The sequence below is a fragment of the Scardinius erythrophthalmus genome (assembly GCF_964197995.2).
Source record: "Scardinius erythrophthalmus genome assembly, chromosome: 3".
Lineage (NCBI taxonomy): Eukaryota > Metazoa > Chordata > Actinopteri > Cypriniformes > Leuciscidae > Scardinius > Scardinius erythrophthalmus.
Genome location: NC_138223.1, coordinates 47,645,392 through 47,666,012, shown reverse-complemented (window position 1 = coordinate 47,666,012; position 20,621 = coordinate 47,645,392). Strand labels below are relative to the sequence as shown.

General features: G+C 36.4%; 1 protein-coding gene across 1 annotated transcript in view; it reads right to left on the bottom strand.

The window, feature by feature from the left end:
* Positions 1 to 20,621, bottom strand: part of LOC308688217 (complement C3-like) — a 108,706-nt gene that overhangs the window by 11,586 nt on the left and 76,499 nt on the right. The window contains exons 34-40 of the mRNA XM_081361142.1: positions 20,513 to 20,603; positions 20,284 to 20,373; positions 10,850 to 10,955; positions 2,946 to 3,035; positions 2,693 to 2,773; positions 534 to 617; positions 235 to 370 (exon numbers count right to left, since the gene is read on the bottom strand). Coding sequence (XP_081217268.1) covers positions 235 to 370; positions 534 to 617; positions 2,693 to 2,773; positions 2,946 to 3,035; positions 10,850 to 10,955; positions 20,284 to 20,373; positions 20,513 to 20,603 — 678 coding nt within the window. The remainder of the gene's footprint in view (positions 1 to 234; positions 371 to 533; positions 618 to 2,692; positions 2,774 to 2,945; positions 3,036 to 10,849; positions 10,956 to 20,283; positions 20,374 to 20,512; positions 20,604 to 20,621) is intronic.

The following is a 20,621-nucleotide window of genomic DNA, read 5'->3' as shown; positions in this document are numbered from 1 at the left end:
GCAATATTAATGCGATATGGCTCAGCTTGTCAGTTAACTACGGCTCTTTGTAGTAAATGCCGCTCCATCTGAAAGCAGGTGATGGCGATTTACTACTAATCAAGGAACCGGCTTTACTGACGAGATGCGCATAACAATATCGCGAATTAAATCGCCCAGCCCTACACACAGTCCCTTTAAATACATAAAGTTCAGGCAAATCCTGTAATTTACAGACACAGAGTGGACACTTACGTTCCTCCGAGCCTTGGCAGGTCTTCGGATTTGCCCATGATGAGGTACGACTTGCCTTCTACCAATCCCAAATGATCTCTGCAATTGGGACGACCCAAAAATGGTCTGACTCTCCCCTCAACATCATCATCAGTGCCTACAGGACAGAACAGTGTTTAGGACACACTTTCACTACAATTCAAACTAGCCTCATGCTGAATATGTGTCGGAGAGAAAAAACTGCATTTAACAAGAATCAGACACATTTCATATGCCTTTCATGATCTATGGAGTAGCATGGAGAGAACATTGAACTGTACCTTCTTTCAGCACCTGGTCCACCTTCAAGTGATAGATGTCAGAGTCATGTTCCAGATCCATCCCCACCACTGAGACTTTATAAACTGTCAAGCATAAGTGTTATATTGTTACTGGCATAATAACTGATTAGAATGGATTTTGGTGGCAGAAATCAGAAATGGCCGTTATCACCCTTGCTCCCCTGAATGACCCTAGCTCTCCACAATAATTGTAATATTAATTCTGCTACAGTCAGTTCTAAAACTAATCAAAATATTTGTATAATTCTGTCATGGATAACTCTCTGGAGATTGGTATGGTAATTAGGGGTGTAACGGTACACAAAAATCACGGTTCGGTACGTACCTCGGTTTTAAAGTCACGGTTCGGTTTATTTTCGGTACAGTAAGGGAAAGAAATGCAAACATTAAACTGCAGGTTGTTTATTACTATAAACTTTTTGTAACAATTTGTTTACACTTTTTTTAAACACTTTTTAATAAAATATAATAAAATAGATATAAAATAAAAAAAGAATAAGAAATAAAATACTGCTGCAAAGTTCTCCACTAAATAAGATACTCTCAGTCTCAAACCAATATCACATAATAAAATATAATGAAAAATATAAATAAATAACTATGATTACAGTGCAGGAACAGAAAATAGCCCTATATTAAAATAATATTAAACAAATATATTAATGTATTATTATTTTTCAATAATCAATCAACATAATCAATTTAAGATTTTTTTTTCCACTTTTTTAATAATTATCAAAATAAAATATAGTCCAAAGCTATAGTACAAAGCTATTATTACCAGAGCATGTGATCAGAGCAGGTCATTTTACCATTGTTGCCAGCATGACTATACCAGCTCAGCAAACAGAAATCTAAGTTACTACTGAGAAATTTCACCTTATTTGAGCGGACTTTGCTTTTCCAGTGCGTGATCGGTACATGATTGGAGTGTTTGGGCCGTTAACGACAGAGCAGAACGCGCAGCGCAAACACGGAGTCGAACATTGAGCAGAGAGCGCAGCGGGTCGTCGACACACACACACACACACACACACACACACTCGCGCGCGCGCGCAAGCCACGGAACGGAGAGTGCGGCGGCGCACACGAAGCGGAAAAGCTTTTTTTCGCCATGCAGTCTATTTCATTGTTACAGTGACGACGGGTAAAACACGGGTAAAACCAGAGAATGTCTAATAGGAAAAAACATTAGAATCAGCTGCAGGGCGGGATTTGCGCTAAACGCGGAGACTTCCGCCACTTAATATGTTCGTGTGGAAACACGAAAATGTACCTATGTTCCGCACACAAAATATTGCATTCAGTCATTCGGTACACACGTGCACCGAACCGAAAGCCCTGTACCGAAACGGTTCGGTACGAATACACGTACCGTTACACCCCTAATGGTAATAGAGATTGGCATGGTAATGGATATGGCAATGTTAATGTATTTGGTCTTGACGGAATAGATCTGCTACGAAACTTTCTACTGCCAATACACTCACAGACATTCCTGTGAGCATGTAAGACATAATGCTGCTGCTGCACATGTAACATACATGAATTAACCCTCATAGTAGATGTATACAAGTGGAGCTGGGGAGGGTGGAGGGTTTCTGAAAGCGGACTCTAGACTAGTAACAGCAACACAACCGGTATTTGTTTAAATGTTGAGCCACAGTTTAATGGCTACTGATGCAAAAGCAACCAATCAGCTGCGCTATGTAGATAATGATGTGATTGCTACCAAATTAGTTAAAGATCTATTAGCCTGCGCCATCTAATGTTTAATGACAGAACTAGGTAATTTGTTATAATTAATTATACATATTTTTCTCTTGAGCTAATGTGCTACACGCAGCTGTCAATGGACTGACAGAAATCTCTCAGACTTTATTACAAATATTTTCATTTGTGTTCTGAAGATGAACAAGTCTTATGGGTTTGGAACAACATGATGGAGAGTAATTAATGACAGAATTTTCATTTTTGGGTAAAATAACCCTTTAATACAGTTGTTTACTATAAAAAGAGCAGCGTGGAAAAAAAATCATTTTGAGTTCCACTGAAAAACAACCGGATCATGTAGGTTTACAACAACATGGAGGGTGAAAGTTTGAAAGTATAACAGTCATGACAATGAATTAACCTACCATAATCCATGCCAGCTTCACACGATTTATCCATACGAGCATTTTCATCGACTTTGTTTTTCTTCTGGAAAGTGCAGCTTTCTGCGTTCAGAGAAGTTATTAATGCACACTTTTAATCACACACACATACAAGAATAAAAAAAAAAAAACATAACAATGTTTAAAATTACAAGTAAACTGAGGGTAACCAAATCAAATACTACAAAAGTTCAGGATATGGTCACTTTATATTATTATGTGTGTGTGATTATACCTTCTGCACAAATGCACATGTCTCCCTTACACAGTCTGTATATAGCGCCATCTGCCCTTTCAGGGTGGTAGAACTTCATACAGCGTGCATCTGACAGAGAGAGAGAGAGAGAGAGAGAGAGAGAGAGAGAGAGAGAGAGAGAGAGAGAGAGAGAGAGAGAGAGAGAGAGAGAGAGAGAGAGAGAGAGATTTAATGCAGGGAGGTCAATTAATTAAAAATGCTAATTTCAAGAAATATTATATAACAATATCTGCTGAGAAAAGCTCACAATTGAGTATCACTTGAAGACATTATTGTGGCAGATGAGTAAATCATAAAAAAAATCGTTTTTATCTTTTACCAATTCTATTTTATACCCCTTCGCCTACACTCTCAGAAATAGGGGTACAGCATGAGTCCATTTCTGTCCCCCAAGGTACATATATGTACCTTTTTGAGGGTCAAAAAGGTACATATATGTCCCCAAGCATTAAAAAGTACAAATATATACCGTTTCTTTTAAAGGTTAAGGTACAATATCAAAATACAGTCTTTTTTTGTTTTTTTTTTAAGGTTTTAATGATACCTTAATCATTTAAGGTAGATTTTAACTTATCACTATATTTGAGTATAATAAATAAAAGTTTTGTAAGTCAATTTAAAACTCCAGTGTTAATTGAACTCTCCTGGGAGTTTATTTGGCTCCAGACTCAAGAGTGTTAAAGTGTTAAAATATGAGTGTTAAATTAACAATCAAGAGTGTTAAAGTTAATGAGCTAATTAAGTGATTCATTGAGTGATGATTGACCATTATTGAAGACACCTGATGTTAACAAGCAGAATCACTGAAGGAGAAAATATATATTTTTTAAGACACCGTTGTGGTGATCAGTGTTTGCTTTAGTTGGGTCTTTTGACCCTTAAACTGTTAACATTAGATTTTGTTTGGCTGTTGTATCTGAGTTATAACAACCAGATAAACAAAGAGAAAAGTTGATCAGGTGGTGTTGGTTATGTTTTGACATAATCATAATTTGACCTGACTCACTGAACTCATTTAAAGTTTAATCTCTGACTTAAATGTAAATTGTTAATTACAGCATCACTGTGATTCTACAGCATAAGATCCAGAATTTTTGAAATAATCTGAAGGATTTCTTAAAAGTTGTTCTGATAAAACAAATCTTTCTTTAAGGCACACACAGACATCAAGAATCAGTGTATGAATCTCAACAATGGTGACAAACAGAATATTCAATTAGGGAAAGGAAATTAGTAAAACAATTCAGATCATAATTTATTCATACCGCAATGCATGATGGGAGCCATGAATGAGTTTTGATTGGTGGCACCCAGAATGCACTGCAACATGCTTTATTATTGTCACCATTGTTGAGAATCACAGGCTGATTATTGATGTCAGTGTTTCTTCATAAAGTAAATTTCAATCAGAAGAACTTTTAAGAATTTTTGGATTACAATAAAAATGCTGAAAATATTTTGCTGTAGAATCACAGGCTGCTGTAATCAACAATATAAGCCTGAGATTAGATTCTAAATCAGTTCAGTGATTCAGGTTAAATTATGATTATGTCAAAACATAACCAACACCACCTGATCAACTTTTCTCTTTGTTCATCTGGCAGTTATAACTCAGATACAACAGCCAAACAAAATCGAAAGTTAATGATTTAAGGGTCAAGAGCCCAACTAAAGCAAACACTGATCGCTATAATGGTGGCTTACAATTTGTGATTTTCTCCTTCCGTGATTCTGCTTGTTAACATCAGGTGTCTTCAATAATGCTCAATCATCACTCAATGAATCACTTAATTAGATCATTAACTTCAACACTCTAACACTCTCACTCTATTTTAACACTTTAACACTCTTGAGTCTGGAGTCATATAAACTCCCAGGAGATCTCAATTAACACTGGAGTTTTTGCTGTTGGACCTCAAGGTACATATATGTAACTTTTTGAGAATCAAAAAGCATTAAAAGTTACATATATGTACCGTTTCTTTTAAAGGATAAGGTACAATATTGTACCCTTGAGGGTACAGCCCCAGTGACAAACCATTGTACCCCTAAAGGTACAATTATGTACTTTATTTTCTGAGAGTGTATGTAGAGCCAGCCCTGATTGGCTGCTTGAATCTCAGTTTAAAAGAATGTCCAGTTTGCGGTCTTTCTTTCTTTTGGTCACCGGTGGAGAAGAAGTCATAGCACGGTTACTCATGGTTCAACCGAGGAGGTCCTTCAGAAAATATCAGAAGCAGGAACAGAAGTAACCGACGTCGAGATGAAAGGAGATAAAATGGACTTTCAGGCAAATGACACTTACTCAGATGATAATAATTTATATGTCACAGTTAGACATTGAGTTTAAAATGAAATGTTGGAAAATGTGAAAATGAAAAGGATTTAACAAACTCTGATTTTAATTCAGTGTGTGTGTAATATATACATATCATTATAGTCAACGATTGTACCCTGTCAAAGCCAATTTTGTACCATTTTTGAAGGGTCCATTTTTGTACTGTTAAATAAAGGTACAAAATTGTCACCACAGGTACAAGACTGGTCTCTTAAGGTACAAATCACAAGGGTACAAATATGTACCCTATGCCAATGGTACAATATTGTACCCTTGAGGGTACAGCCCCAGTGACAAGCCATTGTACCCCTAAAGGTACAATTATGTACTTTATTTTCTGAGAGTGTACCCCTAACCCTTGCCCCTTGAAACAGAGTGGCAAGGCATAGGGGTGAAATGGGACACCACTACTACACCGTTACACGTTATTATATGTCGTCGCTAGCGCCTACGTCACAGCAGATGCGCCAATGTTTATCACAATATTCCAAGATGCCGTCGTCAGATGTAGTCATCTCAGTTGTGTGGGTTACGGCTATTTATTTGCATTTTTCTTCTGAAGTTTGCAGAAAACAACGGAGATGACGATATCTTCGCCTAAGTATTTTTGGACTTCAGGAAACGTTGCTCGTTGTCAGCGCGAAAACGAATAAGCCTCCAGGTTTCCTCAGGTGTCCCTGTTTGATCAAGAACATACAAGACTGGTTGATCATGTTGCAAAAAGCACGAAACTGTGTAAGCACTGTTCGTTTTTATATCGTGTTCACATATACACAGCAAAATCCCCAGTGTTAAATTAACACTCCTCAGTGTTTATATGTGTCCACACTACAGGGTGTTAAAAATTAACACTGAAGCAGTGTTGAAGTTAATGAGATAATTAAGTTAACACCAAAGCAGTGTTGAAGTTAATGCGATAATTAAGTGATTAATTAAGTGATGATTGGCCATTAGTGGTGACACCTGATGATAACAAGCAGACTCACTGAAGGAAAGAGAAACAAGAACAGAAAAAAGAGAAACACAAGAGCTACTGACTTCGAGCCATTATTGCACTTATTATTTGACCAGTTTGACTTTATTTCTGTCATACATCTACACACGGTCTTATTTAGATTTAACAGACGTTTAGATGGTAATGTTTTATGGAATGTTTCGTTTCATGTCACCATTATGGTGGTCAGTGTTTGCTTTAGGTGGGCTCTTGACACTTTATTATTTAACATTAGTATTTCTCTGGCTGCTCCAACTCTGTGCTTATAGAGCATATGTGTTGTGGCAAGAGAAAATATGACCGGAGGGGTATTGCACAAAAGTAGAATTAAGAAAGCCAGGATAACAGAACAGTCGCGGCTTGACCTAGTTTAATCAGTGCATCCTGGCTTAATCCGTTGCACGTTTGCTGAGCCAGGATGAGAACGCGCGGATATGTCAAGCCGGGTGTATATAGTTTGGATAAATGCGCGTTCACGGCATTCTTAAAAAGATCACGAAATCGATCACAGAATCACCGATGCAAAAATGGACAAAACCCGTGCGGCATACTTTTCGCCTAATGAGCAAAAGCTTCTTATGGAAACGTATGAAGAAATTAAACATATAATATGTAAAAAAGGCAACACAGCTGCTGTAATAAAGCAAAGAGAGAATGCTTGGCAAATAATAGCGGACCGATTGAATGCATAAGTAGTCCAAATAACCAGTGCTCCACTGAAACCCTCATAATTACAATTCAAGGAGTTAGGCCCTACTTGTCATTTTCAAAAATAATTGTATACTTTGCCTTAAATGTGACCAGTGGACATGCATTTAACATGTAGAATAATTGCAAACACCTACCCACTATGTGCATCTATTTGATCTATTTAGTTTATTTTATGTCAATAATCTTTTTACTCTTATCAATTTGTATGTAGGTTTTGTTTCTAATTGATTTGATGTAATCTATAATCAGATAATTTGCTCTATTTTTATACATCTAAAAGCCCCACATCATCACATAGCCTTCACCATACCTAGAGATTGGCATGGAGTTCTTTCCATAAGATCATCTCTCAATGCAAATCATTAGGCTAACTGAAATAAAACCATGCCAATCTCTAGGTATGGTGAAGGCTATGTGATGATGTGGGGCTATTTTAATTCCAAAGGCCAAGGGAACTTTATCAAGATGCATAGTATCCTGGATCCATGAAGTAACTGGCCTTTAAAAATAAAAATCTGCCTGCCTCTATGGGAATTTAACATAGGGGTGTCCAGACTTATGCACCCTGTATTTTAAGGAAGAACATTTATTTATTTACGATACATTATTCATTCACAAAGAAAATTGGTGTCCTTAAAGGTTGGATTTTTCCTATTTTTTTTTAATTAAGGCATTAAGTTCAATTTCCAAAAGATGATTTTTTTATTCCTCTTTTTAGCATGGGTGTCTAAACTTATGCTTAGCACTGTATCTCATCAACTGCAATAAAATATAATATATTGATATTTTTTCTCATTCAACAGTACATTTCTACTCTATACTTGCATATTTAGATATACAGTCTATATTCTATTTCTCATATTGTATTGTATAGTTCTTTTGCACTGTGTTGGCATTCATTGTGGACAGTAAAGTAATAATTGCTCAGGAAAATCTGCTTTCCTCACTGGGTGTATGACAATAAATGCTTTAAATCTCGAATAATATTCATCAAACCTCTGACATTGAAATGAACAGCAGTTTTCAATAATAACTAAAATAACAGTACGCATACTTGGATGAATGACAGTATATCTAGTATTTTAATGCAGGACCATGAAGTGACTAAAACACATTAATATCTAGTAGGATTTAGGGAGGAACTAGCCGATCAATCACTAGGATTAATCTTAGCCTGGTTGTTAGCCTGCTCCGGAGCAGGCTAGCTGCAAAGTGTAAATCTCCATAGTAACTTAATGTAGATTAATTTAGCCTCCCTTCATGCAACCGAGTCAGGGCTAAATTCAGCCAGGATAACTGGAAAATCCCAGCTTAATCCCTTATCTTGCTTTTGTGCAATACCCCCCTGGGCTGTGTTTCCTGAAAACATCGCAAGCCTAATTTGACCGTACAGACCATATGTTGCAGTTGGTCTGCAATCAAGTAAGGCTTAAGATGCTTTTGGAAATGCAGCCCTGGTTATGTTTCAATGACGAAGTTACTAGTGGCCTGATTCAATGATGTCACCCAGCATTATAAACTGATTATCTAATTGATTTATTAATTTTTCACTACAGTAGTTAATTCCAGCAATGTTTTAAAGATCTGAAGGATTTAAAATCACACACAGACATCAAGAATCTACATATGAATCTCAACAATGGTGACAATCAAACAAATGCTTAATGTTGCAATGCATGATGGGAGCCACCAATCAGAACGCATCAATGGCTGACATCATGCATTGCAGCATGAATAAATTATGCAGCTGAATTGTCCTGTAATTTTCATTGTTTTTTCTGTTGGCTTTTATTTTGCTATTGTTTTGTTCTGACTTTAGTAGCTTGTTTTGTGATGTTCAGAGTTGATCTGTTCGTCACTAGTTTGTTTATTGTCACCATTGTTGAGACTCATATGCTGATTCTTGATGTCTGTGTGTTTAAACACAATAACTTCTTTGCACAAAGTATTTTCAAAATTTTCATATTGCTGTTGGATCTCAAACTGTAGAATCTCAGAGCTACAATCACCAATACTAAAACAAGACATCAAGCATATAGTCAAAGATTTAGACTCTGAATGACATCAGTGAATCAGGACACTACATGATGATATTTTCATTATCATCAAAACATATTGTGAGCAGGTCATGTTTTCTCTTGCATTAACAAATGTGCTTTATAAACACAGAGTTGTAGCAACCAGAGAAAAACTAATATTAAAAAATGAAAAGTGTCAAGAGCCCAACTAAAGCAAACACTGACCACCAAAATGGTAACTTGAAAAGAAAAATTCCATAAAATATTACCGTCTAAACTTCTGTTGAATCTCAAGAACTTTTGTCGATGTATGACAGAAATAAAGTCAAACTGGTAATAAGTGCAACAACGTGTAATGACTTGAAGTCAGTAGTTCTTGTGTTTCTCTTTTTTCTGTTATTGTTTTTTCTCTTTCCGTCAATGATTCTGCTTATTAACATCAGGTGTCACCACTAATGGCCAATCATCACTTAATTAATCACTTAATTAACTCATTAACTTCAACACTGCTTCAGTGTTAACTTAATTATCTCATTAACTTCAACACTGCTTCAGTGTTAATTTTTAACACCCTGTAGTGTGGACACATATAAACACTGAGGAGTGTTAATTTAACACTGGGGATTTTGCTGTGTAACCACAAGAAAACAATGCGTTCATAGCAGACGTACGGTAAAAGATAAGCCAATTCCCTGCCGCAATTACATACACCAGTTATCAGACATGAAAATATGTTGTGGGACTATCGTTAATGAACTTCAACGATTTTTTTGCAAACGTTTCTTTGAAGAACATGACCGTAAATATGAACACAAGATTTGACATAAAGAAAATGATTATTGGCAGCCATGTTGCCTCTGTAGCTGGTGTATGCAGGTACATTTCTCATACCCCTTCGTTTGAAGTGTGGTCCTGAAAAATCTTCGTTTCAAGGGCTATCTGGCCCTTCCCCCTAACCCTACCCCTCCAACCAAAAGAGAATTGAGACAACCCTACCCCTTCACAGGAACGCGCAAAACAGAGGGGTAGGGGAAAGTGAAGGGGTAGTTATACCTACCCCTAGGTGGAATAAACATGTGGCAGGACTTTTACTTTCTTACCCCTGGACTACCCACCTCTGCCAACAGATAATTTTTTACAGCATGTTTAAATTATCACATTTTGGGGCTCAGAAAAACACACCGTTTTAGTGTGTATTCCTTTAAATGCAAATGAGCTGTTTCTGCCGGCACAGAGGGCGGAGCCTCACAAGCTCGCTCAGTAGCAGGACAGTCCATCAACAAAACACCTCAATCGCTTAGGACAGTGGTTCTCAATTCCAGTCCTCGGGGCCCGCTGCTCTGCACATTTTGTATGTCTCCCTTATTTAACACACCTGAACCAGATCATCAGCTCGTCAGGAGAGACTCCATGAACTGAACTGAGTTTGTCAGATAAGAGAGACATACAAAATGTGCAGAGCAAGGAGTCCCGAGGACTGGAATTGAGAACCACTGGCTTAGGAGACATTTTGCCTACAGCTGCTCTGGCGTCGAAAACAATGGCGGACTGTGTTTAGCTCACTCAGGGCAGGTCTACGCTAAAACTGCAGTGTCCATCAACAGTCGCGGGAGGAGCCTGTGCAAAGTGATGTCACATTGCCCCGAATCTGAGAACGGCTTGTTCTGAGACTGTGCTTATGATTTATGGGGATTTAAAGAAAAGCATTTGATGGATTTTTATCATTATAGGGTGGTTGTGTACACACACTGCCAACACACATTTATGTTCAAATGCCATGTAAAAGTGAATTTTGCATAATAGGTGTCCTTTAATATCTCACCTGGAGAGTAATATTCATATATTGTGACTGCAACAGGTTGAAGCAGACCCACATTAAACATCTTGTTCATTTTGAAGGCAATTCTTTCTGTCTCTTTACGAGAAACCTGATAAGCAAAAAAAAAAAAAAAAAAAAAAAAAGCAAATGTATATATTAAATGTGAAACTGCCCACACTAACATTTGCACATGCGACAAATAATAATTAGTAAGAACCAAATAAAAAAACATTGCAGTCAAAATGATGAATTATTATGTTTGCATATGAATTGTGATTGGTGTTTCTTTCTTGCAGTCATTTAACAATGTATAGCTGTATTCCAGCAGTATTCTGTTTTGGATAGCAGAAAACAAAATGCATGTAAATTGTATAGTCATAGGGTCAATCTATAAATTCAATTAGCACATTTTCTTTTGCATAAATTTCTGCAAAATTATAATATGCAATGTAATGTACAAACAGGTGAATATGCAGTTACACAGCAAAAACTCCATTGTTGAATTAACTCTCCTGGGAGTTTATTTGACTCCACACTCAAGAGTGTTAAATTAACACTGAAGCAATGTTAAAGCAATGAGCTAATTAAGGGATTAATTGAGTGATGATTGACCATTATTGAAGACACCTGATGTTAACAAGCAGAATCACTGAAGGAGAAAAAAATCCATTTTTAAAAATCACCACTATGATGATCAGTGTTTGATTTAGTTGGTCAGTTGACCCTTTAATTTTTTACTTTAGATTTTGTTTGGCTGTTGTATCTGAGTTATAACTGACAGATGAACAAAGAGAAAAAGGTGGTGTTGGTTATGTTTTAACAATCATAATTTGACCTGAATCACTGAACTCATTTAGAGCCTAATCTCTGACTTAAATGTATATTGGTCATTACAGCATCACAGTGATTCTACTGAATCAGAGCCAGAATTTTCAAAATAATTCAAATGATTTCTTAAAAGTTGTTCTGTCAAAAAAATGATTTCTTTAAGGCACACACAGACATCGTACTAAATGTTACGCTCTTAGATGATAGAAAAACATCCCTATTATCTCTAGCCTTGGCTACCGTATATAGACCGCCTGGGCCTTACGCTGATTTCCTAAAAGAGTTTGCAGATTTTCTCTCAGACCTATTAGTTAACTTCGATAAAGCATTAATTGTTGGAGACTTTAATATCCATGTAGATAATCAAAATGATGCGTTAGGGGCTGCGTTTACTGATTTATTAAACTCCTTTGGGGTCAAGCAAAACATTACCGGACCGACTCATCGATTTAATCATACACTCGATTTAATTATATCACATGGAACCGATCCAACCGATATAGATATCATTCCACAAAGTGACGATGTCACTGACCATTACATGGTAACTTGCATATTACGTACTCCTGTAATATATCATGCTGTGCCGCGTTATCGATTAGGCAGAACAATCCTTCCATCCACCATAGATAATTTTTCAAACAGCTTATCGGATCTGTCTCAGCTGCTCAGTGAACCCAAACAAACAGATGAACTTGAGGAATTAACTAGCACTATGAGCACCATTCTCTCTGGATCATTGGATATTGTTGCGCCCATTAGATTAAAAAAGGTCAGAGAGAAAAGTAAAGCACCATGGTACAACAGTACTACGCGTGTTCTAAAGAGAGAAACCCGTAATTTAGAGCGTAAATGGAAACAAACCAACTTAGAGGTCTTTAGAATCGCATGGAAAGACAGTATGTCACGTTATAAAAAGGCCCTAAAAGCGGCCAGGGCTGAGCATCTACGCAAACTAATAGAAAACAACCATAACAATCCTAAGTTCTTATTTAACACCGTGGCGAGACTAACAAATAAACAGATGTCTCCTGAACAAAGTATTCCATTACAGTTTAGTAGTAATGATTTCATGAAGTTCTTCACTGAGAAAATAGAAAACATCAGAACCACAATTGTAAACGTTCAATCCTCAATCGCGCCTTATAATTCAGCCTCAATTATCACGCCGCAAGAACAATTACAGTGCTTTTCAACTATAGAACAAAAAGAGTTAAATAAATTTATCATTTCCTCTAAAACAACAACATGTTTATTAGATCCCATACCAACTAAACTATTGAAAGAAGTGTTACCTGTAGTGGAAGAGCCTCTCCTCAATATTATTAACTCGTCTTTATCTTTAGGTCATGTTCCAAGAACATTTAAATTGGCAGTTATAAAACCTCTCATTAAGAAACCACAATTAGATCCGAATAATCTAGTAAATTATAGACCCATTTCAAATCTACCTTTTATGTCTAAAATACTAGAAAAAGTTGTGTCCGCTCAACTGGGCTCTTTCTTACAAGAAAATGACACCTATGAAAAGTTTCAGTCTGGATTCAGGCCGCATCATAGCACTGAAACTGCGCTCGTTAAAATCACAAATGATTTACTTTTAGCTTCTGACCAAGGCTGTATCTCAATATTAGTTTTACTTGATCTTAGTGCTGCGTTCGATACTATAGATCATACAATACTCTTAGATCGACTACAAAATTATACTGGTGTTCAAGGACAAGCATTAAGCTGGTTTAGATCGTATTTATCTGACCGCTACCATTTTGTTTATTTAAATGGAGAAAAATCGATCATAACTCCAGTAAACTATGGAGTGCCGCAGGGATCTGTGTTAGGCCCTCTATTATTCTCAATATATATGCTGCCACTTGGAAATATTATAAGGAAACATGGAATTAGTTTCCATTGTTATGCTGATGACACTCAAATCTATATTTCATCACGGCCAGATGAAAACGCTAAATTATCCAAATTGACAGAGTGTGTTAAAGATATAAAAGATTGGATGACGCATAATTTTCTTTTATTAAATCCAGACAAGACAGAGGTACTACTTATCGGTTCAAAAAACCACCCACAAAACCTCTCACAATACAACTTTAACATAGTAGGATGTCCTGTTACTTCATCCTCTACAGTAAAAGACCTGGGTGTTATATTAGACTGCAACCTGTCTTTTGAAAATCATATTTCATATGTTACAAGAACAGCCTTTTTCCACCTTAGAAACATTGCTAAGCTACGTAATATGCTATCAGTTTCTGACGCAGAAAAGTTAGTTCATGCATTCATGACCTCGAGACTAGATTACTGTAATGCGTTATTAGCCGGTTGTCCTGCATCCTTAATAAACAAGCTACAGTTAGTCCAAAATGCCGCCGCTAGAGTTCTAACTAGATCAAGAAAATATGATCATATAACACCGATTTTATCATCCCTACATTGGTTACCTATAAAGTCCCGTATTAATTACAAGGTATTGCTACTGACTTATAAAGCCCTAAACGGCTTAGCTCCAGTCTATTTAACCGATCTTCTATCGCCCTATAATCCATCGCGCTCTTTAAGATCACTAAATTCGAGGCTTTTGGTCATACCTAGGATATCCAGATCCACCAAAGGAGGGAGAGCATTTTCACATTTAGCACCAAAACTCTGGAATAGTCTTCCGGATACTGTTCGTTGCTCAGACTCACTCTCCCAGTTTAAAACTAGATTAAAGACGCATCTCTTCAGCCAGGCATTCATATAATACTTTTAATCCTACAGTTAAATCCGACCTCTAGTTCATAAACGCCAGAGGAGAACTGGCCCCCGACTGAGCCCGGGTTCTCCCAAGGTTTTTTTTTCTCCATTAGGTCACCTGATGGAGTTTTTCGGTTCCTTGCCACTGTTGCCTTTGGCTTGCTCAGTTGGGGATATTTGGGGATATTTAATTGAATTAATCAATCAACGATACTATTGATCAGCATTACCGAACGTAGACGTTCCACTAGAAACAAACATTGATGTATTGTTCTAATTTATTACTGTGAAGCTGCTTTGATACAACCTGTGTTGTGAAAAGCGCTATATAAATAAACTTGACTTGACTTGACTTGACATCAAGAATCAGTGTATGAATCTCAACAATGGTCACAAACAGAATATTCAATTAGGAAAAGGAAATTACTGAGACAATTCAGATCATAATTTATTCATACCGCAATGCATGATGGGAGCCATGAATGAGTTTTGATTTGTTGGACCCAGAATGCACTGCAGCATGCTTTATTACTGTCACCACTGTTGAGATTCACAGGCTGATTCTTGATGTCTGAGTGTCTAAATAAAATAACAATTCAAAGTCTTTTGATCAGAACCCCTTTAAAAGGGGTGGTTGATTATGATTTCACTTTTTTAACTTTAGTTAGCGTGTAATGTTGTTGTTTGAACATAAACAACATCTGCAAAGTTACAACGCTCAAAGTTCAAAGCAAAGGGAGATATTTGCTTTTAAAGAAATCACTTTTTAAGGACTACAAAATATGTCAAAACATAACCAACACCACCTGATTACATTTCTCTTTGTTCATCTGGTAGTTATAACTCATTTACAAAAGCCAAACTAAATCTAATGTTAATAGTTTAAGGGTCAAGAGCCCAACTAAATCAAACACTGATCACCATAAAGGTGGCTTAAAAATAGATTTTCTCCTTCAGTGATTCTGCTTGTTAACATCAGGTGTCTTCAATAATGCTCAATCATCACTCAATTAATCACTTAATTATCTCATTAACTTTAACACTCTTGAGTGTGGAGTCAAATAAACTCCCAGGAGAGTTAATGTAACACTGGAGTTTTTGCTGTGTACATGGAACGATATGGCCTTACAGTTAATGAGCATTTTGAAACATCTGTCAACCAATCAGAATTTAAAAAAAAAGAAAATCAACAAATGAGTGCATTAGGTTCCAGAAGTATTTTTTTCATTCATTTCTCTCATAAAAAAAGTATTCGTTAAAGCGTTATAAGCCATGAACCAAGCCAACAAGCTACAAGGTGAATCAAACATTCATTAATAACAACTTTGATTTGAAAATTGGATAAAAATATAATTTAATATATTTTAAGTTTATTGCAAAATATGCAAATATATTTAAATATTTAAAGAGATAGTTCACTCAAAAATGAAAATTAGCCTATGATTTACTCACTCTCAGAGGTGGAAAGTCCAGGGGTCAGAAAATAAAAGTCCAGGGGTCAGAAAATAAAAGTCCTGCCATATATTCCATTTATTCCACCCATGAACTCACACAGCAAAAACTCCAGTGTTAAATGAACTCTCCTGGGAGTTTATTTGGCTCCAGATTCAAGAGTGTTAAAGTTAATGAGATAATTTAGTGATTGATTTAGTGATGATTGACCATTATTGAAGACACCTGATGTTAACATGCAGAATCATCAAAGGAGAAAATCTCATTACAGCAGCCTGTGATTATACAGTATACTTTGAAAAAGTATTTTATTTGGACACACAGACATCAAGAATCAGCCTGTGATTCTCAACAATGGTGACAATAATAAAGCATGTTGCAGTGCATTCTGGGTGCCACCAATCAAAACTCATTCTTGGGTCCCATCATGCATTGCGGTATGAATATATTATGATCTGAATTGTCTCAGTAATTTCCTTTTCCTAATAGAATATTCTTTTTGTCACCATTGTTGAGAATCATACACTGATTCTTGATGTCTGTGTGTGTGCTTGAAAGAAAGATTTTTTATTTTATTTTATCAGAACAACTTTTAAGAAATAATTTGAATTATATTGAAATGTCTGGATATTAATCTGTAGAATCACTGTGATGCTGTAATGACCAATATACATTTAAGTCAGAGATTAGGCTCTAAAAGAGTTCAGTGATTCAGGTAAAATTATGATTATGTTAAAATATAACCAATACCACCTGATCAACTTTTCTCTTCTGGAGCCAAATAAACTCCTAGATGAGTTCATTTAACACTGGAGTTTTTGCTGTGATTTCTGATTTCACTAATTAGTTCTCTCTCCTGCTGAATTAGCAAATCCAGGTGATTAGAACAAAATACTGAGGAGGACTTTTACTTTCTGAACCTGGACTTTCCACCCCTGCTCATTCTGAAATCATCCTACACAGCAAAATCCCCAGTGTTAAATTAACACTCCTCGGTGTACATATGTGTCCACACTACAGGGTGTTAAAAATTAACACTGAAGCAGTGTTGAAGTTAATGAGATAATTAAGTGATTAATTAAGTGATGATTGGCCATTAGTGGTGACACCTGATGATAACAAGCAGACTCACTGAAGGAAAGAGAAACACAAGAACTACTGACTTCGAGCCATTATTGCACTTATTATTTTACCAGTTTGACTTTATTTCTGTCATACATCTACACACAGTCTTATTTAGATTTAACAGAAGTTTAGATGGTAATGTTTTATGGAATGTTTCGTTTCATGTCACCATTATGGTGACCAGTGTTTGAATTAGTTGGGCTCTTGACACTTTATTATTTAATATTAGTATTTCTCTGGCTGCTCCAACTCTGTGCTTAAAGAGCATATGTGTTGTGGCAAGAGAAACTATGATTTGGGCTGTGTTTCCTAAAAACATTGCAAGCCTAATTTGATCGTACAGACCATTTGTTGCAGTTGGTCTGCGATCAAGTTAGGCTAAGATGCTTTTGGAAATTCAGCCCTGGTTATGTTTCAATGATGAAATTACTAGTGACCTAGTGACTAGTGAGATTCAATGATGTCACCCAGCATTATAAACTGATTATCTAATTGTTTTATTAATTTTTCACTACAGTAGTTACTTCCAGCAATGTTTTAAAGATCTGAAGGATTTAAAATCACACACAGACATCAATAATCTATATATGAATCTCAACAATGGTGACCATCAAACAAATGCTTAATGTTGCAGTGCATGATGGGAGCCACCAATCAGAACGCATCAATGGCTGACATCATGCATTGCAGCATGAATAAATTATGCAGCTGAATTGTCCTGTAATTTTCATTGTTTTTTCTGTTGGCTTTTATTTTGCTATTGTTTTGTTCTGACTTTAGTAGCTTGTTTTGTGATGTTCAGAGTTGATCTGTTCGTCACTAGTTTGTTTATTGTCACCATTGTTGAGATTCATATGCTGATTCTTGATGTCTGTGCGTTTAAACACAATAACTTCTTTGCTCAAAGTATTTTCAAAAATTTTCATATTGCTGTTGGATCTCAAACTGTAGAATCTCAGAGCTACAATCACCAATACTAAAACAAGACATCAAGCATATAGTCAAAAATTTAGACTCTGAATGACATCAGTGAATCAGGACACTACATGATAATGTTTTTATCACCAAAACATATTGTGAGCAGGTCATGTTTTCTCTTACAGTAACAAATGTGCTTTATTAACACAGAGTTGTAGCAACCAGAGAAAAACTAATATTAACAAAATGAAAAGAGTCAAGAGCCCAACTAAAGCAAACACTGACCACCAAAATGGTAACTTGAAAAGAAAAAATCCATAAAATATTACCATCTAAACTTCTGTTGAATCTCAAGAACTTTTGTCGATGTATGACAGAAATAAAGTCAAACTGGTAATAATAAGTGCAACAATGTGTAATGACTCGAAGTCAGTAGTTCTTGTGTTTCTCTTTTTTCTGTTATTGTTTTTTCTCTTTCCGTCAATGATTCTGCTTATTAACATCAGGTGTCACCACTAATGGCCAATCATCACTTAATTAATCACTTAATTATCTCATTAACTTCAACACTGCTTCAGTGTTAACTTAATTATCTCATTAACTTCAACACTGCTTCAGTGTTAATTTTTAACACCCTGTAGTGTGGACACATATGTACACTGAGGAGTGTTAATCTAACACTGGGGATTTTGCTGTGTAGGTGTATGACATTCTTCTTTCAGACGAATACAATCAGAGTTATATTAAAATATGTCCTGGCTCTTCCAAGCATTATAATGGGAGTAGTCTCAGCCTCAGACGTCACGCCCACGGAACGTTGGCTAAACGTCTGATGCATATGGTACACTTAACTGGAAACACTTCAGGAATGTCGAAGTCGTCATCTGATTGGTTGAATTTTATCGGATTTCCGGGGGGGGGCGAGTGTCGCGTTTATTTTCGGTCAGACGGGAAACAAAGCGCAGACGTGTGATTGCGGAAGAAAAACTGTTGTGTTTACATGAGTGACAATGAGCATTTATCAAGATCAGCTAAACATAGGATTCTCAAAAGTATGCGAGGTTCACGGCATAGACTCTTTAAGAGATGTTCTTTGATTTTCTATGCTGACTGACTTGTTGCACGCCGGTCTGTTGTTGTGGGGACATTTCCACGCCCCAAAACGTGACGCTGAACGAAACGAACTGTAATTGGTTGTTTGACATGTCGGTCAAACGGCCTTATGGGCGGGCCTTGGCCAAAGAAAGCTGCTATGAATTCCAGACCTTCAGCCATCAGTCTGAAGGTCTGGCTACGCGAGACTATAATGGGAGTGAATTGGAATATTTTTTTGGAAGTCCATCAAAGCGCATCCATCATAAAAGTGCTCCACACAGTCGTTTTAGACTTCTAATTTGTGACTGGTGTTTTGATGTTCTCTATCCTCTGTGCTTCCATGTTCATCATTACGTTGTGCGTCAAGGTCAAGGGTCACTCTGTAAGCACTAGTTTCCCAAATATGGAGCTGTATTATGTAATATATCGCATTATATTTTGAAATATATTCCCATATATTTTTGTTCCGTAAGGGTCATTAGCCCTACTGTGGTGACACTAGTCACTGTGGTGACTAGTACAGATTACTGGTCTGGATTGGTACAGATTACACTAATCTGATGGGCTCAGATAATCTACGGTACTGTATTAGTGGGGGGAACCCCGATGGTCCTGATGACCAAATTTGTGCTCACCTTTTTCAATTGAGGTGAAAATCTATCTCTCTAGAGACGTCTAGAGTTATAAATGAAAATCCACAGAAGAATACTGACCATCATGGGGAAATCTCAGAGTCAAAATAAGATACACCGGTGTTTTGCCAGATGAGAAGTTTATTCTATGTATCATCTTTTTTACTATTTTAATTCATTTCACTCTAATTCATTTTATAACTGTATCATTTATCTCTTTTAATTCCTTTTATAACTGTTTTAATTTCCCCTGCTTTTACTTTGTGTCTAATTTCTATGCAAAGCTCTATGAATTGCTATAGTGTGCTTATTATAATTCCTTTCTATGTAAAGCTTATGAATAACTGTTTGAATTTTCCTTGCTTTTATTTTGTGATTATTTTTATTCCTCTCTATGTAAAGCACTTTGAATTGCCATTGTGTATGAAATGTGCTATATAAATAAACTTGCCTTGCCTTAAAGGTTTATTAAAAGTTATCGTTAAAATTCACTTTCAATATGGAGAAATTGAATGGAGTTTTACTTCTGGAAGCCGACTGTTGCACTCTATACTGTGATAAGCAAAACACATGGTTTCATGATAAAAAGAAAACAAATGTGTTTTTGACATCATCAGGCAACACAGTCTGCTGAAATACCTTATCTAAGTAGAGGATGAGGGATCCTCGCTCTGACAGCACTTTATTCTTTTCATATTTCTGAATGTATCTCTCCTTCCCCGTGGACAACTGAGGGCAAGAAAATGAGAAAAAAAACTCAATGCATCACATGATGAGCAACATGTTTTATGGCCTATCTGCAGATGTGAGGATTCCTCTTCTAAATACCAAAGTGAGGCATAAATGCATCAGTTTATCATCATAATACCTCTTTAAGATCATTTTCTTCAACATCATATCCTGTCGGTATGCCAATGTCCAGAATAGTCATAGTGGCGTCAGTTTTATCACTTTTGTAGCTGTAAAGATGGAGATAA